Genomic DNA, 23,679 nt, shown 5'->3' with positions numbered 1-23,679 from the left:
GGGACGGACCAGCTTGACAGTTTATCTAGAGAACGGCTGAAGTGAAATTCACTGGTGTTGCACTTATGGCTCAGGGACTGAACGCTACTATAGCCGCATCAAGTACATTGTGTAGCATCACCCTAAAAATAGTAGCCTTAGATGAATGACATCTGGCAATAGGCGTTTCCAGTTCAAGCAACAAATGGTTTGGAAACAGGTTAAATCATATTCAACAAGGTTTTTTTTTCCCTCAAAAGTTATTACTAACAAACAGCAACACCATTAAGTCGACTGCATCGCAGACACTGCACCATGTGGCTGTGCCCTTAGAGCAACTTAAAAAGGAGCATGCAGTTCTTCATTTGGCTGTGTTTACACAGTGCTTTTTGTAAATTATGGAGACCTTGCAGATTCTCAAGGATGATGGAATCAGATGGGGTCTGGAATGAACAGATGAGACAGGGTCAAACCTATTTCAAGTGTGAAATGAAAGGACATGAGGGAAAGGTTAGATAAGGAAGTATAATCTAGGAAATTAGTAATAAATCTGATGAAAACCATCTTAAAAGCAGTAAAGTACAATATAAGTCATACAAACCCCGAATGCATTTAGGCTGATAAAGGTTATATTTGGGAATTACTCACTTATGGAAGCTGTAATGGCCATAGATGTTACAGATTTCTAATGCAGTCTTAGATCATTTATGGCTACAGTAGATTTATTTCTCTTGTTTGTATTTGCTAACACATTCAGTAATGCTTTACACGGTCACTGACCCATATGGTCCAAATACCCAAAATATTCCATAAATGCCCAAATATGGACTTACTAGAAATACTTTTATAGGGTTCAAATAGATCAACCCTGCTATACTTTCTATTGTCTGTCCTTACAGGTCCACCAGGTTAGGGGCTGGGGCAGGAGGGGAATTTCGGTCCTACGGGCTGATGGCTGGTGAGGTAGGTGGCACACTCCCCACGGCCATGTCCTGGAGGCCGGTGTTGAGGTCTTATAGGGCAATATTTACCAATTTGACATATGTTCACTTATTGAAGGTTGAGGGCTTCACCCCTCACACTCCTTTGTAGTGTAACCCCCGACTAGTCAGTGATCTTCTGTTTATAGGGATTGACTCCATCATGCAACTTCATACTGCATGTTTAAGATATATCATCTTAGATATGATTGTTCTAACCAAAGAGAAGGTTTCTTTTAATATTTACAACTGGGAAACTCCTTTGACCATCTGGACATATACACTTACGGATCATATTGCAAAGCAGATTGTACCAGGAAAAGTTGGTATAATCGCTGGGAAGAGGGGATATAACCTCTATAGAGTCAAAGGGTTTATAATACTCTAAACATGTTATTTAACACAGGGGTAAGGATGGATTCTTGTTGCCCTAGTTTTGGAATGGAAGAGGCCTGACTTCGCATATGTAGTGAAAATGTCATTAAATTGAGCATTGCAGGAAGACGTTTCCACAGTTCCCATGCTATCAACTGGGACATCAGCATGGCCTTTACCAGGCCAGAAAAGAGATTACCTCTCACTGGATCCAAGACAGTCCCCTCTACTTTGAAGGAATATACTACTGAAATAAATGTCATGCGCCTGGAGTATATCAAACAAAACAGACCACGTTTTAGGCGATGTGGGATGAATACACCAGGACTGCTTTTCTTAGGCACTGCTTGATTTACACCTGAGTCTAGTATACATCTTAGCTGTGGGTATAGCAAGGTAAACAAAAGCATGGGAATATTTCTTATTGTGAATTTCATGATCTGAGGCTGCAGACTCTGCTAATACACAAAAAACCCACCCCCCTCCCCCAATAAATAAATTAAAAAAAATACAGAGTTGCGCATGCCTCCAAGTGCCATTGTACAGCCTTCTGCCCTTAGCTCTCCACAGTCCTTATACATGGATTTCAGGAACATAACTGTTTATTAAATGGCTTTTCTACGGCCTCTCAATCATAGGTCATACACTAGCTGGGAATCAAAACTTCTTAACAACCCACCATTGGCAACAACACTGGGTTTAAGAGGAGCATGAAGAATTTTCTCCATAAAGATTAATGGGATGGTTGAAAACAGATGAGAGTTTTTATTTGCCAAATCAATAGTTCTGATTCATCTCCACCTCTCTTGTTTCTTTTCATTTCCTGCTTTGCTTGCTTTTTCCTTCCTCTAACCTGACCTTTGACTATTGAGCAGTGCAATAAATTCAGCTTCCTATTTAGCACCATAACACTTCTAGTGATCTCTTTTCTTCCATGGCTTATAAAGCAGCTGTTATTTTCTGTAATGTACACCATTTTAATCCAGCATCATTGTAGTTTCCCCGTTTTCTAATATCGGTCATGGGATCTGACTTTGCTATCTGTGTCTAACATCAATGATTGATACTCCTGCACGGAAATATATAAGGGTCCAGGCCCAGTATACAGGATGGCCCTTAGGACTCAGTCTGCACTTTTGGAAACACATACGTGGTTCCTACAGTCCTCCATAACAAATAGTTTAGTGGGTGAAAGGCTGTGATGTGGAGCTGGGCCACCGAGGCAAACATTTACAGAGCTACGAAGTCCGCTATTGAGCAGACACTTCTAGTAAAGAGACAATGCCGAGGAAAGAGGATGACACTACTACATAGTTTCATAGTCTGCAATGAATCAGGTGAAATATACCGTATTTTTCGGACTATAAGACGCACTGGACTATAAGACTTTTTAGAAGGTTTTAGAGGAGGAAAATAGGGGAAAAAAATTTTGAAGCAAAAACTGGTAAAATATTTAATATATGGGAGTTGTAGTTTTGCAACAGCTGCAAGGCCACATTGACAGGTGACCCTGCAGCTGTACGGGGATGCATAGAGTGGTTTTTTTTGCGGGTCCAGAAGTACTTTTTAGTTATACCATTTTGGGGGATATCTATTGCTTAGATCACCTTGTATTGAAAAAAAAACAGGAGGTGATTTAGAACTTTTATTTATTTCATATTTTTAAAGCTTTTTTTTTTTACTATTTTATTCCCCCCCGGGGCTTGAACCTGCGGTCACTTGATCGCAAGTCCCATAGACGGCAATACAACTGTATTGCCGTCTATGGGACATTCTGTATATTAGTATTACGGCGGCTGGTCATAGAGACCAGCCGCAATACTAATACAGCAGTGACAGGCCGGGGAGCCTCATTAGGCTCCCGGCTGTCACCCGGACAGGTCGGCTCCTGCGAAATCGCCGCGCAGGAGCCGGCCTGCAACTTTACAGGTACGGGGCCGGTGGGGACCGGCCCCGGGGGAGAAGAGGCCACCGATACTGACCCGGCATCCGCTGTACTAGAGAGGCGGATGCCGGGGAGGGATAGACGCTGGGGCCTGAGACATCGCTACGATCCTCTGCCCTTCATGAAGCCAGCAGCGGGGGGACGGAGGAGCTGCTGCTGGCTTCATGCAGGGCAGAGGAGCGTAGCAATGTCTCAGGCCCCGGCACCTGTAATGGCGTCTATCACTTGCCGGCTTCCGCCTCTCTATTACAGCGGATGCCAGGCGCCACCTTCAGACTATAAGACGCACCCTTCTTTTCCCCAAAAATTTTGGGGAAAAAAAGTGCGTCTTATAGTCCGAAAAATAGGGTAGTTTGTGATGCTTGGGTATTAAAAAGGTTGTCTGTCACCAGGGTAAAGCATATGAAACTAGCAACACCATTAAACAGGACAGGCTCTCCCCATTGCTATTGTTGGTTAATATCAAGTAGCACCCCCTTTTGGCAAGTATTACAGCTTGTAAGTGCTTTTTGTAGTCAGCCAAGTGACTTATTCTTGTTTGAGGAATTTTCATCTAGTCTTTCTTGGAAAAGTCTTCCAGTTCTGTGAGATTCCTGGGTCGTCTTGCATGCACTGCTCTTTAGAGGTCTACCCAGAAATTTTCAATGATGTTCAGCTGCGCCTTTTTAAGTAGTCTATGGTGTATTTTGAGGTGTTTAGGATCATCCATTTGTAGAAGTCATCCTCTTTTCAATTTCAGTTTTTTTTTTTTTTTTTTTTTTTTTTTACAGATGGTGTGTTTGTTTCAAGAATTGCTGAGATTTCATTCAATCCATTCTTCCTTCTATCTGTGAAAAGTTTCCCATGCCATAGACTGCAACACAACTCCAAAGAGTGATTGATCCACCCCCATGCTTAATGGTTGAAGGGCTGTTTTTCTAAAATTCTGTGCCCTTTTTTCTCCAAACATACCTTTGATCATCGTGCCCAAAGTTCTATCTTAACCTCATCGGTCCGCAGAACTTGTTTCCAAAATGCATCAGGCCATTAAGGCCATATTGATGCAGATATTGCTGAACAGTATGTCAATGTACCACAACCTCAGAGTCTGCAGACTCCCCGAACAGATTACCAAACGCAGATGTGAACGAGGGGTAACTGGCTAATTTATCCTAACTTATCTGAGCACACAAATCCCCCTTTCACTCTAAAATTGTACTCAAACAAAATACACTGATATTGCTCTAGACTGCATATTTGCATTTAAATAAATTAATATCTTGGCAATGGAGGCACAAATTTTCATGGGGGGGGGGGGGGAGGGAGGCACTACAAATCAGGCGAGCCTAACCCATTTGTGTTGCTGCTGCTATATATTTCACCTGGTGATAGAATCCCTCTAATTAATGGTCACCTCTATCTAATTATATTACATTAATAAAATTATATATACAATACAGACCAAAAGTTTGGACACACCTTCTCATTCAAAGAGTTTTCTGTATTTTCATGACTATGAAAATTGTAGATTCATACTGAAGGCATCAAAACTATGAAGCAACATGTGGAATTATATACTTAAAAAAAGTGTGAAAACTGAGAATGTGTCTTATAGTCTAGGTTCTTCAAAGTAGCCACCTTTCGCTTTGATTCCTGCTTTGCACACTCTTGATTCATATATATATATATATATATATATATATATATATATATATATATATATACACACACACACACACGCACTATAACAAATACATAAATCACTATATATGAGACAACTACATTTATGGCACATAGCAAATAAACCAACTTTTGTTGAGTCTTCAATTACAGCGTCCACTAAGTGTCATAGTAGTAATTAATGGAGGCTGGCGATCCTTGCAGGCTGAAAACTCTTCAAAGCTGAAGTTGCTTACCTTCTCTTCCCCTGTATCATATATAATTGGTCACAAGCCTCCAGCGCTGCAGAATGTGTTTGCACATTATAAATAATTGACAAATATGTCCTAACTGCAAGAACATACCTGAAGAAAAGTCTCTTATCTAAAATGCTTCAGATCAATTTCGTATACTAAGCACCCTTCTTTAAATCTCATGAATGACAGAAAAAGTCACAGTGTGAATCTGGAATTGTCAAATGCCTGACTGTCTTAAGAATGAAAAATTGTCGGCAACACAGCAAAATCCTACACAGATCATGCCTTAGCCTGAATACAGCTGCAATTTGAGCTATGCATAAAAGCATCCAACTTTACTATATTACAATACAGAAATAAGAAAAAACATAATTTTATGACAAAGCTATAATGTTACCACATACGTACGAACACTCGCCACAACTTTCCTAGCAATTAAAAACATTTAGTTTTACATTTCCTGAATCTATTCTAAGTAGCTGAGTGTTCCTATTAAATAATGTAGCCAATATAGAAGAGCTGTCACAGTCAACATAATACAGGCATCGTGCATGGCACCTTAACATTTGGATATAGTGACAGGCTTCTCCTTTCTTCATCGATAAAATACAGATTCTGGTAAAGCTATCTGCTTCTTGCAAGAAATTCCCCTCTAATAAGAGTACTTTTAGTAATGTAAAAAAAGTAACATCCAATATGCATATCAATAAAATTCCGCATATTATATACATTTGGGTAATTTTTTGGACATTCACTTTTGCTCCAAGATCACAAAAAAAAAAATCATAATTAGAAAAACATAAAATAAATATATATATATTAATATATATTAGTACCCTCAGCATTAACAGTAATAAGATTGAAAAGGCATGGCTCGGTTCATATAACACACAGGTAATTTCAGACTTACGCAGCTCAACATGGGGATTCCCAGACTGTTTTTTCTGCTTATCTCCGCCATCAGTATCATCTGGAAGAAAAGTTATAAGGATACAGTGAAACTAAGGCAAGAAAACAGGCATCGGTCTTTAATCTCCAGTTATTTTATCAAACTAGTTCCACTGTGAGCTAAATGGACCGAACAGAGCTGAGTAATAAAGTAGGTGGCTAGTGCTGGCATATTGGACTTACCTGGCAACTAGAACTATTAACATCTGGGATGAGGACAACACTGTACAGTATGCAGTGAACCCATATTGTAGCATCAACTATTCAAGTGTGTATGATATTTTCCCTTTAAGCAGACGCATCTTTTATATGTATGCATGTATGGGTAATGCCTCTTGTCCATTTATCAATCACTCTCCCCTACATTTCTCCCCGTATATCTGGTTATTACACCGTATATTACACTCAGGATCTCTGTACTCACTGAAACCCAACTAGAAGACATGGGAATTCTAACTGGGAAACCACATTACACAGAGCAGTACAACCACCACTTCTGGAGCGGAGCTCGGGAAAACAAAGAGATGGAGTCTGAAGAAAGCAAAAAACATCTAAAAATAACTGCAGTCCATATTTTTATTACTCAATACCATACAAATAATGGCTTATGCTAACAATTCATCTGGAATAACAGGTATACGTTAGCCCTGCATTACAGTACAGTAGTAGAGAACGCCTTCATGAGTAACCTACATAAGATTAATGTGTAGCTACAGTTATAAGACACCTTTTAATAGATTAATAGTACAAGTGAACTCAAGAAACTCTGACAACTTATGAAATAGGTTTCTGTCTCCACTAATAAGGCAGAGTAACTTTTTTACATATCAGTCTATGGAGAGGGGAGTGGGTTGGAGGAGGTTGATGGCAACCACAAAATTACTGCTTCCTCTCCTTTTTTCACACTGCTGAATCTTAACAGCTTGATCACTCCACAGAATATGGCAATAAATCATTTAGAGCTCTGTGTGTGAGGTGAATAAGCAGGCTTTCAATTTGGTCTGAAAGATGCCAACCCCTTTAACTCCTCAAACAAATGTACAATAGGAAGATATACAATTTTCCAATCTATTTTCTGTATCAATTCCTCATGGTTTTCTAGATTTCAGCTTAATCTCATTCATTGTTAGTTCTAGACCAGTGGTTCTTAACCTTGTTTGAGGTACCGAGCCCACCAGTTTCATATGCACATTCACCGAATCCTTCTGTAGTGATAAATCAAATATGATTTTTTTTCCCAAATTCAAGACATAGGTATATGTTTTTTACTGGTACACAAAATGAACTGTGCATAGGACCTAGGGTTCGATCGAATCCCAGTTAAGAACCAGTGCTCTAGAGCAGGGGTCCTCAAACTTTTTAAACAGTGGGCCGGAGGCAGAGCAGGTCGCACAGACATCGGGAGCGGTGCCCTCCAATAGGTAAAGTGAAGTGCGCTCCATGGCCTGGCCCGAGCTCCCAAGGAGCTTCATTATAAATGCACGCCTGCCGGCGTTGTCAACGGGGCCAGACAGAAGTGCTTGGCGGGCCGCATGTGGCCCGCAGTTTGAGGACCCCTGCTCTAGAGGAGAAGACTGACCATGGTCATGTGATGAGCACACAGGTGTCGCTCGTTACAGTCACAGCACAGTAATCAGACAGCAGCCTGGTAATCAGCTGTGCACCTGTGCGCTCATCACATGACCATGGTCAGAGTTTTATCCACTAGAAGTAACAGAATGAATGACAGCAAGCAGAGATCTAGAAAACTGAGGAATTGATACAGAAAGTGTATTGGAAAATTGGATATCTTTCTATTGTACATTTGTTTGTCAATGTTGGTCTGAAAGTGGCCAACCCCTTTAAAGGATGAAGAGGAGAGAAGAATAAAAAAAAAAAAAATGAAGGGGGAAAAAAAAAAAAAGTTTTGTATTCACCTGTACTAATTTATAGAACGTGGTATTAACTCAAGAGATGCTTTAAGTAATTGGTTTCTAATATTCATGTGTCGTCTTTTATGTGTAAACTGTATTTTATTGAAAATTTTACAACAAAATAAAGGAACAAACATGCAAAACCACAAGGTATAGCAATAACGCAAAATGAGGACCAACCATGGGCAGGTCTAATAGCACAAAAACAACCACACAACGCCCAAAATGGGCCAAAAAAGACAAACATGCACCATGAGCATACAACACCAAACCACACAGAAGGCGCTACCACAAGCACAACACGGCCCCAAGGGCAGGACCAACAAAACACACAACCAAAGAGGGACAAAACACCACAAGGATGGAAACACAGGGGGAGAAAGAAAACAGCAAATGACATAGAAGCAAGAAGAGCAAGAAGACACCAAGAGAGACCCCAAGAAGGAACAAACCAGAAAAGTTAGGGGAAAAGAGAAGAAAACTCCGAAGAATCCTGAAATATGATCCACGGCCGCCAGAGGGACTCAAATTTAGAGGAGTCCACTAGGTCCTCCGCAACTATAGCCTCCATCCTCCTAATGAGGAGAAATTCGTGAAGCCACTCTGATAAGGAGGGAACTACTGCGCTGCGCCAGTGGCGTGGAATGACCGTTCTGGCAGCTGTAAGAAAGTGGCGCAGCAAGTCACCCTTTACCCTGGAAATCTTTCCAGGAATAAGAGAGCGGAGGGCCAATTGGGGGGAGGGGGACACACTGCGACCACTAACCTGAGAATACAGGGAGAAGATAGACGACCAAAACTCCTGAATCTTTCCGCAGTCCCACCAAATATGAAGGAGGGATCCCACCGCGGATCCACAGCGCCAACACTCCTCCGGCACAGAAGGAAAAATGCGGTGCAAAAGGGTTGGACAACGGTACCAGCGAGACAAGATCTTATAATTCTTCTCTTGCGCACTACAGGGCATAGGAAGTTTGTGGGTCAAGATAAAGGAGCGTTCCCAATCAGCAGCAGATAAACGGGAGCACAGGTCGGAGTCCCATGCCCTGGTAAATGGAGGGAGACCCGGGGCAGAGGCCGTTAGGAGAATATCATATAAGATGGAGAGAGCCCGAGTCAGTACCACGGGGCGAAGAAACTTTCTCCAGGGCGGTCGTGGGCAGTGGAGAGAATGGGCTGCAAAGAAAACCGGTGAAGGAACGCGACGAGCTGATTATACTCAAGCCATGAGAGAGAGAGGTCCGGATAAGAAGCCTGTAGTAGACTCAGAGGGGGTAGAGAAGAGGAGCTAACAATAGACCCCAGCCGGACATCATCGCCAACAGACCCATGTGTCGTCTTTTGTGCTAGTAGACTTGGACATCAGCATGCTCAACTTGTTAGGAGAACTTATTGTGGTCAAGTGCCCATGCATCGAATATCAAGAAATGATAGTCACAGCATTGTAGGATTCTCTTTCTGAAACCTGCAATTTATTAAGGAAGAAACATCCACAGAAACGTAGATTGAAACTTTTTGTTGCATGTCACCACTGTTTTTATGCAATGAAAAAGGTAACGAAATGCACTGACATGTTCCACTCTACACTGGATTTTTTAGTCTTAATAAATTGCAACGTTTACTAAAGAGAATCCATCGATGCTGTGATCTATTTTTGCCAAAGTTCTAAGCTGTACAGCGCAATCTTATTCTGGACTGCTTCCCAGCAGACTATATTATGTAACTATGATTTTCCAACGTGGTTACAAAATAAAAATAAAAGAAAAAAAAATATTGGGGCAGAAACCTATGCTATAATGTACACATATTATAACACAGGATGATAGAAATAAATAACATCAGACATCGCAAAAGCTGCGGAGAGCCAAGCTAGTAAGTGTAAGGATTAGATAGGGAAGCAAGAAAAAGACGAGAGGTTTCCATTTCCTAAGCCACAGTAATAAGACATTCTGTCTCAGTAAACTGTGAGATAAAATAGAACATTGTCAGGCAGACTGCAGTATCCAAATGTGAAATGTGTCTACAGGAAGCTTGGAAAGTGCCTCGCATTAGATTCATGAATATGCGCGAGATGACAATCTCTAACCATTTCCTTCTATTCGCCCACTGATAAAACCTTGCCCTGAGTGCTTGGTTTCATCCAGTTAATAAGCATTACAAGCACCAGCACCACAAGTAGAGATGTGAAATGAGCACAAAAATATATTTAAATACAGAACGCCATTAAAAAGGTTGGTATTTGTACAATATACAAATAACTAGCTTTACATTACTGTAAATCATGAACTCATGGATGGGTGCAGAGTAATGAGGAGCTAGGATACAGATTCTTATATTCTCCCTTACGAGAGAGCCTCTGTATAATTACAGATGACAAACTTTAAATGTTTTGGGACTATAGGTTTAAAATTATATAACATTCAAGACTTGAGAACATGGAAAAAATGGTCCCAAATTATTCTTTTCAGAATCTTTAGATATCAAAAAGTAACAAAAAGAAACAGACCATTCTGGCACAAACTTTTTTTCCGAGCTATGGGAGAGATTCATTGGAGAGTTTATTGAACTCTTTTCTGTCCTTATTTTTCGCATGTGTTAATGCTTTACATGGAGTGTGTAGACTTTCTTTTTTGCAACTGTTGCCATAACATATATAATGTTCATCACTTGGCTTGACTGGGAACGTGTGCGAGATTTATCTGGATTAAAATGCTAAAATTCATTCAAAAAGTGGTTTCTGCACTCCATTAAAGAGAAAACATTGAAAAATCCAAAAGGTTTGATTGCAGCAGAATCAAAATTTCATCGAGGTCAATTTTTACAAGAATTATTACACAGGGATTTATTTTTTAATAAATGAAGTGCAGAGAAAAACTTCAAAAAAAAAGTTGCAAATAATAAAACTTCCCAAATTCACTGCTTACATATAACAGATTTATGTTTTTAGTAGCCATATTAAGCCTGTGGATTTTACAGCATAGCGTACTTTAACAAATAAGCATACAAACATATTAAAGCACAGTTAATGGTCAACAGAAATTACCCAATTTCTGGTATTGGGGCAGATTGATTATTGCCCAAAGTGGCCCCACAGTCTATCAATTCAAGTGAATTTTCAGAACAAGCCATCATGTGCATATGAATGAGATCAGTATTACCAACCTTAAGGTCACCTGTATTAGTCACCAGTCAGTTTTACAGGAGCTCATCTCTTGAAGTGGAAGAAATTACATGCTATTTTTCCATGTTCCTCTAACTCTGTATCTTGTATAGTGCAGATTGAAGGATCTGAAGATGGTCATAGGTGGGCATCAGGGGTGATCCTTCCCCTTTCGCCGCCCGAGGCGAACTACAGAAAGCCCCCCCCCCCCCGCTAGGGGAGGGGCCTGAGCGGGGGCATGGCTTAGCAGAGGGGGCATGGTGAATCGAAGGGGCGGGGCTTAGCGCTGTTTGCTGGCAGAGAGCAGGCCCGGAGACTGCCTGCGCTCTGCCTGAGCGTGAGGGGAGGCTGCTGGAGCAGCGCTGCTCCAGTGGCCTCCCCAAACCACCGCTCGGTGCTAAGCCAGTCCAGGACAGCTTGTCCTGGACTGGCTTAGGTTAGCAAAAATGGCGCCCTCCCTGAGGCCCTGGCATAGCGCCGCCTGAAGCGCTCGCTTCAGGTCGCCTCATGGGAGGTGCGGCGCTAGTGGGCATCAAATGTTTTATCAGCTTCCATACTGTGATCAATCACCTGTTCCCCATGAGAGAAGAATTGACCAGACCCTTCAACCCATCCCACATACTCTGCAGAAGATCGTTGGAAATAAGATTTACGCTAAAAATAAGGAGCTGCTATGCTAGTTCATAGAAAAAAATATACATTAAGTGTTAAGTGATGCTCAGAAGCACCTAAAGTCAAGAGTTATTTCCAAATTGCTGCTGTGAGGGGAATAACTTCTCCAAAAGTTCTGACCCTGAGGGTGGAACTTACAGGAACAATTGAGCACTGCTGCTCCACCCATAGAGGAGAATGGGGGCTACAGAAACAGGAGAACAGCTGCACTATGCGGTTTCCATATGAGAACAGTGTACAGCTGCAATGGACAGCTAAGAGCTTCCCACCTAAAGGTTTGATGCTTAGCAAATTACTGTTGAGATGGGAATAACTTCTAACTTGGAGGAAACTCTTAAAGCTATAGGGATTGTAAAGGATTCCTGACAGTTTTCATCCAGGAACCCAAATCACTCCAAGCCTGTGCCTGCCTGATGCTCATTTACAGATATAAGAAAGATTGAAAGGTTTACCTTGACTTTCAGGTCCTTGGTTTTCTGCAGCTTCTTTGCCGCCCATCTGACCAACTTGATAATAGGCACTATCAGCACCTCGTAAGGTTTCCTTTCTCTGGGCTGACAAGTCTGGACTCTTTCCACCTGTTCCCCGAAAAAATGACAAGACCCCAGAAGGCTTTTTGCCTGAAACAGAAGTGAAACATTTCCATAAGAGACATAGATATTGTAAAATATACAGACATATTGTATTCTTTAATAGGTGCCCCTCCAATGATTCTGAGGCAGTTGGAATTGTTCTACAAACCCCCATGGGAAAAATCAGTACAGTTAGTTTTTGTGCCTTGCATGGAAAGTAAGGCTCTCCTCTTTCAAGTGGGTGGTCTTGGACCCAAGCGGACAAGGGAGAGTAATTCAGAATTCTGACAGTCCATCTCCGATTAAGTCAATGTCAATCAGTTCTGAAAAAAAAAAGCTTCCTTGCCTGCTTCTTGATGTGACCACCAACTTGACAGTAGAGAAACTAATCAGACTACAAAAACTGCCTGCATTGGTTGCTCAGGAATGGTGGCGGCTAGAGAAAACTTAAACACACACATACACACACACAAATCACCAGCTCCTATTAAAGAGGACCTTTCACCATTTTGCCCACAGGCAGTTCTATATACTGCCGGAAAGCTGACAGTGCGCTGAGTTCAGCGCACTGTCAGCTTTCCCGATGTGGGCCCGGTGTGAAGAGCCTACAGTCTCGGTACCGTAGCTCTTCTATGGTCAGAAGGGAGTTTCTGACTGTTAGCCAGAGACGTCCTTCTTCACAGCACAGCCCCCTCCATCTGCTCGCAGTACTCGTCCATAGACTAGCATTATCAGGGAGGGAGGGGAGAGTTCCTCCCGGCTCTCACAGCACCGCGCGATTGGCTGTGCTGTGAACGTCTCTGGCTAACTGTCAAACGCCCTTCTGACCATAGAAGAGCTACGGTACTGGACCGTAAGCTCTTCACACCGGGCCCAGATCGGGAAAGCCGACATTGCGCTGAATTCAGTGCACTGTCGGCTTTCAGGCAGTATATAGAACTGCCTATGGGCAAAATGGTGAAAGGTCCTCTTTAAAAGATGCAAAAAAAAAAAAAAAAAAAACTTGAGCCAGCGGAAATGGTGCAAGGTCACCCAATTAGTTTACACTTTGTCACTATACATAAATCATGAACAGTAAATGATGGAATCAGTCCAGTCCCCTTTATTCCCCAAATACTGCTTTCTGCATAACCGTAACCAAGACATTCTGAAACTTGCTTTAGGAAGACCTTTCACCATTTCCAACAAGTTCTTTGCATCATTTAATAGATACAGCCACTGAGTCTGGCACTGTTGGATTTTTTTTTTCATCTCAAGCACCACATCTAAAAGCATTGAGGGCCAAATATGCTATTTAAGGTCTGGCAGGAGGGCGGTGTCAAACAGGGGCAGACAAGGGATGAGATTCTGAGCTCTGACACAGGCTGCCTCTGATTGGAGCATGCAGACACGCCCCCTGCCTGACACCACCCTCCTGACATTACAGAGCTTAAATAGCACCTCTACTCCAAAACTAACTGGGCTTGTGGCTCAGGAATAGCGGGGGTTAGAGAGAAAATTGTAACTGTGCTGGAATCAGTGGAACAGCGACTATTAACAGATGCCAAGAACTAGAATTGATGGAGGTTACGAAAGGTCCACTTCAATATCTGCTATAAAGCAAACCTTCTAGCTGAAGATTGTTATCCCTAATCATGTATTTTTTTTATTGGAATTGGCACTGATAGAACAAGTGTTTAGTTCAGAAAGGAGGCGCTAAGGAGCTATGTGTGAACAAAGCCCAGGGAAAAAGCTTGAGAAGATACCAATGCTCATAGTCAGAGGCATTTAAACATGAATTATTTGGCCATGCAATCTTTATGACAATTAGTCAAGGAACGGAGATCGGGATGTACATCACTCCCCTGAAGATATGGTAGCCGAGTGACGTTCTGACCCCGTAAATCTTCATATAAACTCAGTACTCATATGCATATTGTGGATATGAAAGATTCATTAATAGAGAAATAGCAATCCAAACACAATAGACGTGTAACATTTTGGTCAAATATAACAGACTTTCATCACATCCAGATTGCACACAAAGTAATGCGGAGTAGGAGGGAGAGGACGCTAGTGAACGGCTTGTGGCGAGTGTATATGACCATCAAGATATCTCAGCAATGCCTTACCAGTCCACTACAGATATTGCATCAGAAGTTTTGATTACATAATGTAATTTAGTAATTAGGACAATAACTTTCCTTTAGCCTTTATATCCGTATTAGATTTAGTACCATATTATACACGGTTACTGTAGAAAATGAAGAGAACTTCTTTCTTGTTCACCAGGTTTGAGTCTACAACTTCAATATAATTTACTTAAAGGGAGTGTCGCCAGAAAACGAGAAGTAAACTCATTCACAATGCCTTGTATGAGCATAGAGTCAAGGAGATGCACAATTTTCTTGATAAAACCGATTTTAAAAATATGCAAATTAAGCTGAAGTGCAATGGGACACATCAGAGCTTCCAAGGGTTCCAATTGGGAAACACCAGTTGGATTTGCAGACTAGGAAGCTGCTGTCAGTCACGTGTATATGGCGTGGTTCAAAGACCTAGCCCCATAGCATTTGACTCATCTGCAATTTTATAAAATTGGATTTTTCAATAAAATAGAGTATATATTGGACTATAGAAAAGTATGATGTTGCTCAACATAATGTCCCTCACAGTAGACTGTCGCTGGGTTAGTATCAAGTTTCCAGGTGACAGACTCTCCTAGATGGAAGGAGAAAAAAAAAAAAAAAAAAAAAAAAAAAAAAACACACCACCACTCTGAACAATGGAAACTTCAGCTTACTAGCAGAGACATTTAAAGAGTTAATCTAAAGCCTTAAAAAAAAAACTGAGTCCATTTTAAAAAGCAAAGAGGTCAAGCCGAAAGCCTATGAAGTTATACTTCTCGTGTTCAAGAAAGATCTCTTTTACAGATATATCAATCAAAAAATGGTTACAGAAGTACAGAACAAGATCTTGCCAGTAACAAGCTACATTAAAGAACCATGAGAGAGAACAGGGGAACCTTCTTATGGTGTTCTGCACAGAGCAGGGTTAGTAAAAATGGATAAAGCGAATTCTTTATCACAAACAAAGCAGGCTTTTGGGTACTATGGAAGGAAAGGAGTCGGAAAGTCATCACTTTATAGTTCTTTCCATTTCCCTTCTTTTGTGGATCTCTAAGGAGTTAGAATTTATTATATCCTTTTGACTCCAGTGGCTTATCTTGCATCCACAGACAATGGTAATAAGATTATTTAACTTCTTTTTTAAATTTAAAAAAAAAAAAATAAAAAAAAAAAAATAAAAAATATTAAATACAGACCAGATCACTCATAATTCACGAACTTATAATGGCTGGCAACAGACAAAACATGAATGCAGGAATTTTCTGGATTTTTGGCACATGCCAGCTACAATCCTACTAATATTATAAATGTGAAAGTCTGGATGTTTGTTAGTCAATCATTAGAGATGAGCGAACAGTGTTCTATCGAACTCATGTTCGATCGGATATTAGGCTGTTCGGCATGTTCGAATCGAATCGAACACCGCGTGGTAAAGTGCGCCATTACTCGATTCCCCTCCCACCTTCCCTGGCGCCTTTTTTGCTCCAATAACAGCGCTGGGTAGGTGGGACAGGAACTACGACACCGGTGACGTTGAAAAAAGTAGGCAAAACCCATTGGCTGCCGAAAACATGTGACCTCTAATTTAAAAGAACAGCGACGCCCAGCTTCGCGTCATTCTGAGCTTGCAATTCACCGAGGACGGAGGTTTCCGTCCAGCTAGCTAGGGCTTAGATTCTGGGTAGGCAGGGACAGGCTAGGATAGGAAGGAGAAGACAACCAACAGCTCTTGTAAGAGCTAAATTCCAGGGAGAAGCTTGTCAGTGTAACGTGGCACTGACGGGCTCAATCGCCGCAACCCAGCTTTCCCAGGATCCTGAATGGAATACACTGTCAGTGTATTCCCGTATACCCGATATATACCCCGATACCCGTTCCAACGGTGTGCCCCCCCACCTTCACCCCAGAAATACCCTGCAAGTCCCCTAGCAATAGAATTGGGGCTATATACACCCACAATTTTTACTACTGGTATACAGTGCCATTGTCTGACTGGGAATTCAAAGAATATATTGGGAATACAAATACCCTCATTTCTTGCTACTGCCATATAGTGCCAGTGTCTGACTGGTAATTCAAAGAATATATTGGGGTTACGTGCACCCACAATTTTTACTACTGGTATACAGTGCCATTGTCTGACTGGGAATTCAAAGAATATATTGGGGTTATAAATACCCTCATTTCTTGCTACTGCCATATAGTGCCAGTTTCTGACTGGTAATTCAAAGAATATATTGGGGTTACGTGCACCCACAATTTTTACTACTGGTATACAGTGCCATTGTCTGACTGGGAATTCAAAGAGTATATTGGGAATACAAATACCCTCATTTCTTGCTACTGCCATATAGTGCCAGTTTCTGACTGGGAATTCAAAGAATATATTGGGGTTACGTGCACCCACAATTTTTACTACTGGTATACAGTGCCATTGTCTGACTGGGAATTCAAAGAGTATATTGGGAATACAAATACCCTCATTTCTTGCTACTGCCATATAGTGCCAGTTTCTGACTGGGAATTCAAAGAATATATTGGGGTTACGTGCACCCACAATTTTTACTACTGGTATACAGTGCCATTGTCTGACTGGGAATTCAAAGAATATATTGGGGTTATAAATACCCTCATTTCTTGCTACTGCCATATAGTGCCAGTTTCTGACTGGTAATTCAAAGAATATATTGGGGTTACGTGCACCCACAATTTTTACTACTGGTATACAGTGCCATTGTCTGACTGGGAATTCAAAGAGTATATTGGGAATACAAATACCCTCATTTCTTGCTACTGCCATATAGTGCCAGTTTCTGACTGGGAATTCAAAGAATATATTGGGGTTACGTGCACCCACAATTTTTACTACTGGTATACAGTGCCATTGTCTGACTGGGAATTCAAAGAATATATTGGGGTTATAAATACCCTCATTTCTTGCTACTGCCATATAGTGCCAGTTTCTGACTGGTAATTCAAAGAATATATTGGGGTTACGTGCACCCACAATTTTTACTACTGGTATACAGTGCCATTGTCTGACTGGGAATTCAAAGAATATATTGGGGTTATAAATACCCTCATTTCTTGCTACTGCCATATAGTGCCAGTTTCTGACTGGTAATTCAAAGAATATATTGGGGTTACGTGCACCCACAATTTTTACTACTGGTATACAGTGCCATTGTCTGACTGGGAATTCAAAGAGTATATTGGGAATACAAATACCCTCATTTCTTGCTACTGCCATATAGTGCCAGTTTCTGACTGGGAATTCAAAGAATATATTGGGGTTACGTGCACCCACAATTTTTACTACTGGTATACAGTGCCATTGTCTGACTGGGAATTCAAAGAGTATATTGGGAATACAAATACCCTCATTTCTTGCTACTGCCATATAGTGCCAGTTTCTGACTGGGAATTCAAAGAATATATTGGGGTTACGTGCACCCACAATTTTTACTACTGGTATACAGTGCCATTGTCTGACTGGGAATTCAAAGAATATATTGGGGTTATAAATACCCTCATTTCTTGCTACTGCCATATAGTGCCAGTTTCTGACTGGTAATTCAAAGAATATATTGGGGTTACGTGCACCCACAATTTTTACTACTGGTATACAGTGCCATTGTCTGACTGGGAATTCAAAGAGTATATTGGGAATACAAATACCCTCATTTCTTGCTACTGCCATATAGTGCCAGTTTCTGACTGGGAATTCAAAGAATATATTGGGGTTACGTGCACCCACAATTTTTACTACTGGTATACAGTGCAATTGTCTGACTGGGAATTCAAAGAATATATTGGGGTTATAAATACCCTCATTTCTTGCTACTGCCATATAGTGCCAGTTTCTGACTGGGAATTCAAAGAATATATTGGGGTTACGTGCACCCACAATTTTTACTACTGGTATACAGTGCCATTGTCTGACTGGGAATTCAAAGAGTATATTGGGAATACAAATACCCTCATTTCTTGCTACTGCCATATAGTGCCAGTTTCTGACTGGGAATTCAAAGAATATATTGGGGTTACGTGCACCCACAATTTTTACTACTGGTATACAGTGCCATTGTCTGACTGGGAATTCAAAGAATATATTGGGGTTATAAATACCCTCATTTCTTGCTACTGCCATATAGTGCCAGTTTCTGACTGGTAATTCAAAGAATATATTGGGGTTACGTGCACCCACAATTTTTACTACTGGTATACAGTGCCATTGTCTGACTGGGAATTCAAAGAGTATATTGGGAATACAAATACCCTCATTTCTTGCTACTGCCATATAGTGCCAGTTTCTGACTGGGAATTCAAAGAATATATTGGGGTTACGTGCACCCACAATTTTTACTACTGGTATACAGTGCCATTGTCTGACTGGGAATTCAAAGAATATATTGGGGTTATAAATACCCTCATTTCTTGCTACTGCCATATAGTGCCAGTTTCTGACTGGTAATTCAAAGAATATATTGGGGTTACGTGCACCCACAATTTTTACTACTGGTATACAGTGCCATTGTCTGACTGGGAATTCAAAGAGTATATTGGGAATACAAATACCCTCATTTCTTGCTACTGCCATATAGTGCCAGTTTCTGACTGGGAATTCAAAGAATATATTGGGGTTACGTGCACCCACAATTTTTACTACTGGTATACAGTGCCATTGTCTGACTGGGAATTCAAAGAGTATATTGGGAATACAAATACCCTCATTTCTTGCTACTGCCATATAGTGCCAGTTTCTGACTGGGAATTCAAAGAATATATTGGGGTTACGTGCACCCACAATTTTTACTACTGGTATACAGTGCCAATTTCTAACTAGGAATTCAAAATGCGCAAGGCTCCCGGAAAGGGACGTGGACGAGGCCGTGGGCGAGGTCGGGGGAATGGTTCTGGGGAGCAAGGTAGCAGTGAAGCCACAGGGCGTCCCGTGCCTACTCCTGTGGGGCAGCAAGCATTGCGCCACTCCACAGTGCCAGGGTTGCTTGCCACATTAACTAAACTGCAGGGTACAAACCTTAGTAGGCCCGAGAACCAGGAACAGGTCTTGCAATGGCTGTCAGAGAACGCTTACAGCACATTGTCCAGCAGCCAGTCAGACTCTGCCTCCTCTCCTCCTATTACCCAACAGTCTTGTCTTCCTTCCTCCCAAAATTCCGAAGCTTTACAGAACAATAACCCAAACTGTCCCTGCTCCCCAGAGCTGTTCTCCGCTCCTTTCATTGTCCCTCAACCTGCCTCTCCACGTCACGATTCCACGAACCTAACAGAGGAGCATCTGTATCCAGATGCTCAAACACTAGAGTCTCCTCCATCTCCGTTCGATTTGGTGGTGGATGACCAGCAACCCACCCTCATCGACGATGATGTGACGCAGTTGCCGTCAGGGCATCCAGTTGACCGGCGCATTGTGCGGGAGGAGGAGATGAGACAGGAGTTGGAAGAGGAAGTGGTGGATGATGAGGACACTGACCCGACCTGGACAGGGGGGATGTCAAGCGGGGAAAGTAGTGTGGATGTTGAGGCAGGTGCAGCACCAAAAAGGGTAGCTAGAGGCAGAGGCAGAGGTCAGCAGCTTAGGCGAAGCCAGGCCACACCCGGAATCTCCCAAGATGTTCCAGTTCGTACCCAGCCCCGAAAAACTCCCACCTCGAGGGCACGTTTCTCGAAGGTGTGGAGTTTTTTCAAGGAATGCGCCGAGGACAGATATAGTGTTGTCTGCACAATTTGCCTCTCGAAATTGATTAGGGGCTCTGAGAAGAGCAACCTGTCCACCACTTCAATGCGCCGTCATTTGGAATCCAAGCACTGGAATCAGTGGCAGGCAGCAACGGCAGGACAAAGGCCGACTGCCGTTCACGCCACTGCCACTGCCTCTGCCTCTGCCTCTGCCACTGCCACTGCTGACGATGCACTCCAGAGGACGAGCCAGGACACCACTTCATCTGCCTCCGCCACTTTGTTGACTTCTACCTCATCCTCCCCTGGTCCTGTCTTATCTCCTTCTCCTGCACCATCAAAGGCACCATCAGGCGTTTCTTTACAACAACCCACCATCTCTCAGACATTGGAGCGGCGGCAGAAATACACTGCTAACCACCCACACGCGCAAGCCTTGAACGCCAACATCGCTAAACTGCTGGCCCAGGAGATGTTGGCGTTCCGGCTTGTTGAAACTCCCGCCTTCCTGGACCTGATGGCAACTGCGGCACCTCGCTATGCCGTCCCTAGCCGTCACTACTTCTCCCGGTGTGCCGTCCCCGCCTTGCACCAGCACGTGTCACTCAACATCAGGCGGGCCCTTAGTTCCGCGCTTTGCACAAAGGTCCACTTGACCACCGACGCGTGGACAAGTGCATGCGGACAGGGACGCTACATTTCACTGACGGCACACTGGGTGAATGTAGTTGAGGCTGGGACTGCTTCCCAAACTGGCCCGGTGTACCTCGTCTCCCCGCCTAACATTCCTGGCAGGGACACGAGAAGAACACCCCCCTCCTCCTCCTCCTCTACCGCCTCCTCCTCCGCCACCGCCTCCTCCTCCGCCACCGCCTCCTCCTCCGCTGTTAGATTGACCCCAGCTACGAGTTGGAAACGTTGCAGCACTGGCGTTGGTAGACGTCAGCAGGCTGTGCTGAAGCTGATCAGCTTGGGGGACAGACAGCACACTGCCTCCGAGGTGAGGGATGCCCTCCTCGATGAGACGGCAATATGGTTTGAGCCGCTGCACCTGGGCCCAGGCATGGTCGTTTGTGATAACGGCCGGAACCTGGTAGCAGCTCTGGAGCTTGCCGGACTCCAACATGTTCCATGCCTGGCCCACGTCTTCAACCTAGTGGTGCAACGTTTCCTAAAGAGCTACCCCAATGTTCCAGAGCTACTGGTGAAAGTGCGGCGCATGTGCGCCCACTTTCGCAAGTCGACAGTAGCCGCTGCTAGCTTAAAATCTCTCCAGCAACGCCTGCATGTGCCACAACACCGGCTTTTGTGCGACGTCCCCACACGCTGGAACTCAACGTTTCAGATGTTGAATAGAGTGGTTGAGCAGCAGAGACCTTTGATGGAATACCAGCTACAAAACCCTAGGGTGCCACAAAGTCAGCTGCCTCAGTTTCACATCCATGAGTGGCCATGGATGAGAGACCTTTGTGACATCCTACGGGTCTTTGAGGAGTCCACAAGGAGGGTGAGCTCTGAGGATGCGATGGTGAGCCTTACAATCCCGCTCTTGTGTGTTCTGAGAGAATCCCTGATTGACATCAGGGATAACTCAGATCACACAGAGGAGTTAGGGATAGCATCCGATCCGTCACAGCTGGAGAGTAGGTCCACACATCTGTCCGCTTCACTGCGTTTAATGGAGGAGGAGGAGGAGGAGGAGGAGGAGGAGGAGGAGGAGGAGGAGGAGGAGGAGGAAGAAGAGTTGTCCGATGATGTGATGGTGATACAGGAGGCTTCCGGGCAACTTCGAATCGTCCCATTGTTGCAGCGCGGATGGGTAGACATGGAGGATGAGGAGGAAATGGAGATTGAACTTTCCGGTGGGGCCAGAGGAGTCATGCCAACTAACACTGTGGCAGACATGGCTGAGTTCATGTTGGGGTGCTTTACAACCGACAAGCGTATTGTCAAAATCATGGAGGACAACCAGTACTGGATCTTTGCTATCCTTGACCCCCGGTATAAAAACAACATCTCGTCTTTTATTCCGGTAGAGGGGAGGGCCAATCGCATCAATGCTTGCCACAGGCAATTGGTGCAGAATATGATGGAGATGTTTCCAGCATGTGACGTTGGCGGCAGGGAGGGCAGTTCCTCCAGTAGGCAACCAAGTTCTCACCGGTCCACACAAACGAGGGGCACACTGTCTAAGGTCTGGGACACCTTGATGGCACCCCCTCGCCAAAGTGCCGCCACGGAGGGTCCTAGTGTCACCAGGCGTGAGAAGTATAGGCGCATGTTGCGGGAATACCTTTCCGACCACAGCCCTGTCCTCTCCGACCCCTCTGCGCCCTACACGTATTGGGTGTCGAAGTTGGACCTGTGGCTTGAACTTGCCCTATATGCCTTGGAGGTGCTGTCCTGTCCTGCCGCCAGCGTCCTATCTGAGAGGGTGTTCAGTGCAGCCGGTGGCATCATCACTGACAAGCGCACCCGTCTGTCAGCTGAGAGTGCCGACCGGCTCACTTTGATAAAAATGAACCACCACTGGGTAGAGCCGTCATTTTTGTGCCCACCTGTGTAAAGCACCCCAACATGAAACTCCATGTCTGTACTCAACCTCTCCAATTCCTCCGCATCCTCATACTCATCCACCATAAGCGTTGCACAATTCTGCTAATACTAGGCTCCCTCCACCCTGATTTCCCCCAACTCTGCTGGTTAGAGGCTCCCTCCACCCTGATTTCCACCAACTCTGCTGGTTAGAGGCTCCCTCCACCATGAATTTGCCCAAACTGGGCTGTTTAGAGGCTCCCTCCACCATGAATTGGTCCAAACTGGGGTGGTTAGAGGCTCCCTCCACCATGAATTGGTCCAAACTGGGGTGGTTAGAGGCTCCCTCCACAATTAATTGGTCCAAACTGGGCTAATTAGAGGCTCCCTCCACCATGAATTGGTCCAAACTGGGTTTTTTAGAGGCTCCCTCCACCATTAATTGGTCCAAACTGGGCTGGTTAGAGGCTCCCTCCACAATTAATTGGTCCAAACTGGGCTAATTAGAGGCTCCCTCCACCATGAATTGGTCCAAACTGGGTTTTTTTAGAGGCTCCCTCCACCATGAATTTGCCCAAACTGGGCTGGTTAGAGGCTCCCTCCACCATGAATTTCACAAAACTTGGCTGTTTAGAGGCTCCCTCCACCATTAATTGGTCCAAACTGGGCTGGTTAGAGGCTCCCTCCACCATGAATTTGCCCAAACTGGGGTGGTTAGAGGCTCCCTCCACCATTAATTGGTCCAAACTGGGCTGGTTAGAGGCTCCCTCCACCATGAATTTGCCCAAACTGGGCTGTTTAGAGGCTCCCTCCACCATTAATTGGTCCAAACTGGGCTGGTTAGAGGCTCCCTCCACCATGAATTGGTCCAAACTGGGGTGGTTAGAGGCTCCC

At 43.6% G+C, this 23,679-nt stretch overlaps 1 protein-coding gene across 1 annotated transcript in view; it reads right to left on the bottom strand.

Moving 5' to 3' along the window:
- Positions 1 to 23,679, bottom strand: part of PIKFYVE (phosphoinositide kinase, FYVE-type zinc finger containing) — a 123,596-nt gene that overhangs the window by 20,420 nt on the left and 79,497 nt on the right. Inside the window, exons 35-36 of the mRNA XM_075284849.1 lie at positions 12,320 to 12,487; positions 6,085 to 6,144 (exon numbers count right to left, since the gene is read on the bottom strand). Of these exons, the coding sequence (XP_075140950.1) occupies positions 6,085 to 6,144; positions 12,320 to 12,487 (228 nt within the window). The remainder of the gene's footprint in view (positions 1 to 6,084; positions 6,145 to 12,319; positions 12,488 to 23,679) is intronic.

This window comes from Leptodactylus fuscus, chromosome 8, assembly GCF_031893055.1.
Source record: "Leptodactylus fuscus isolate aLepFus1 chromosome 8, aLepFus1.hap2, whole genome shotgun sequence".
Classification (NCBI taxonomy): domain Eukaryota; kingdom Metazoa; phylum Chordata; class Amphibia; order Anura; family Leptodactylidae; genus Leptodactylus; species Leptodactylus fuscus.
The sequence above is the reverse complement of the archived record's forward strand: the minus strand, read 5'-3'. Positions and strand labels throughout refer to the sequence as shown.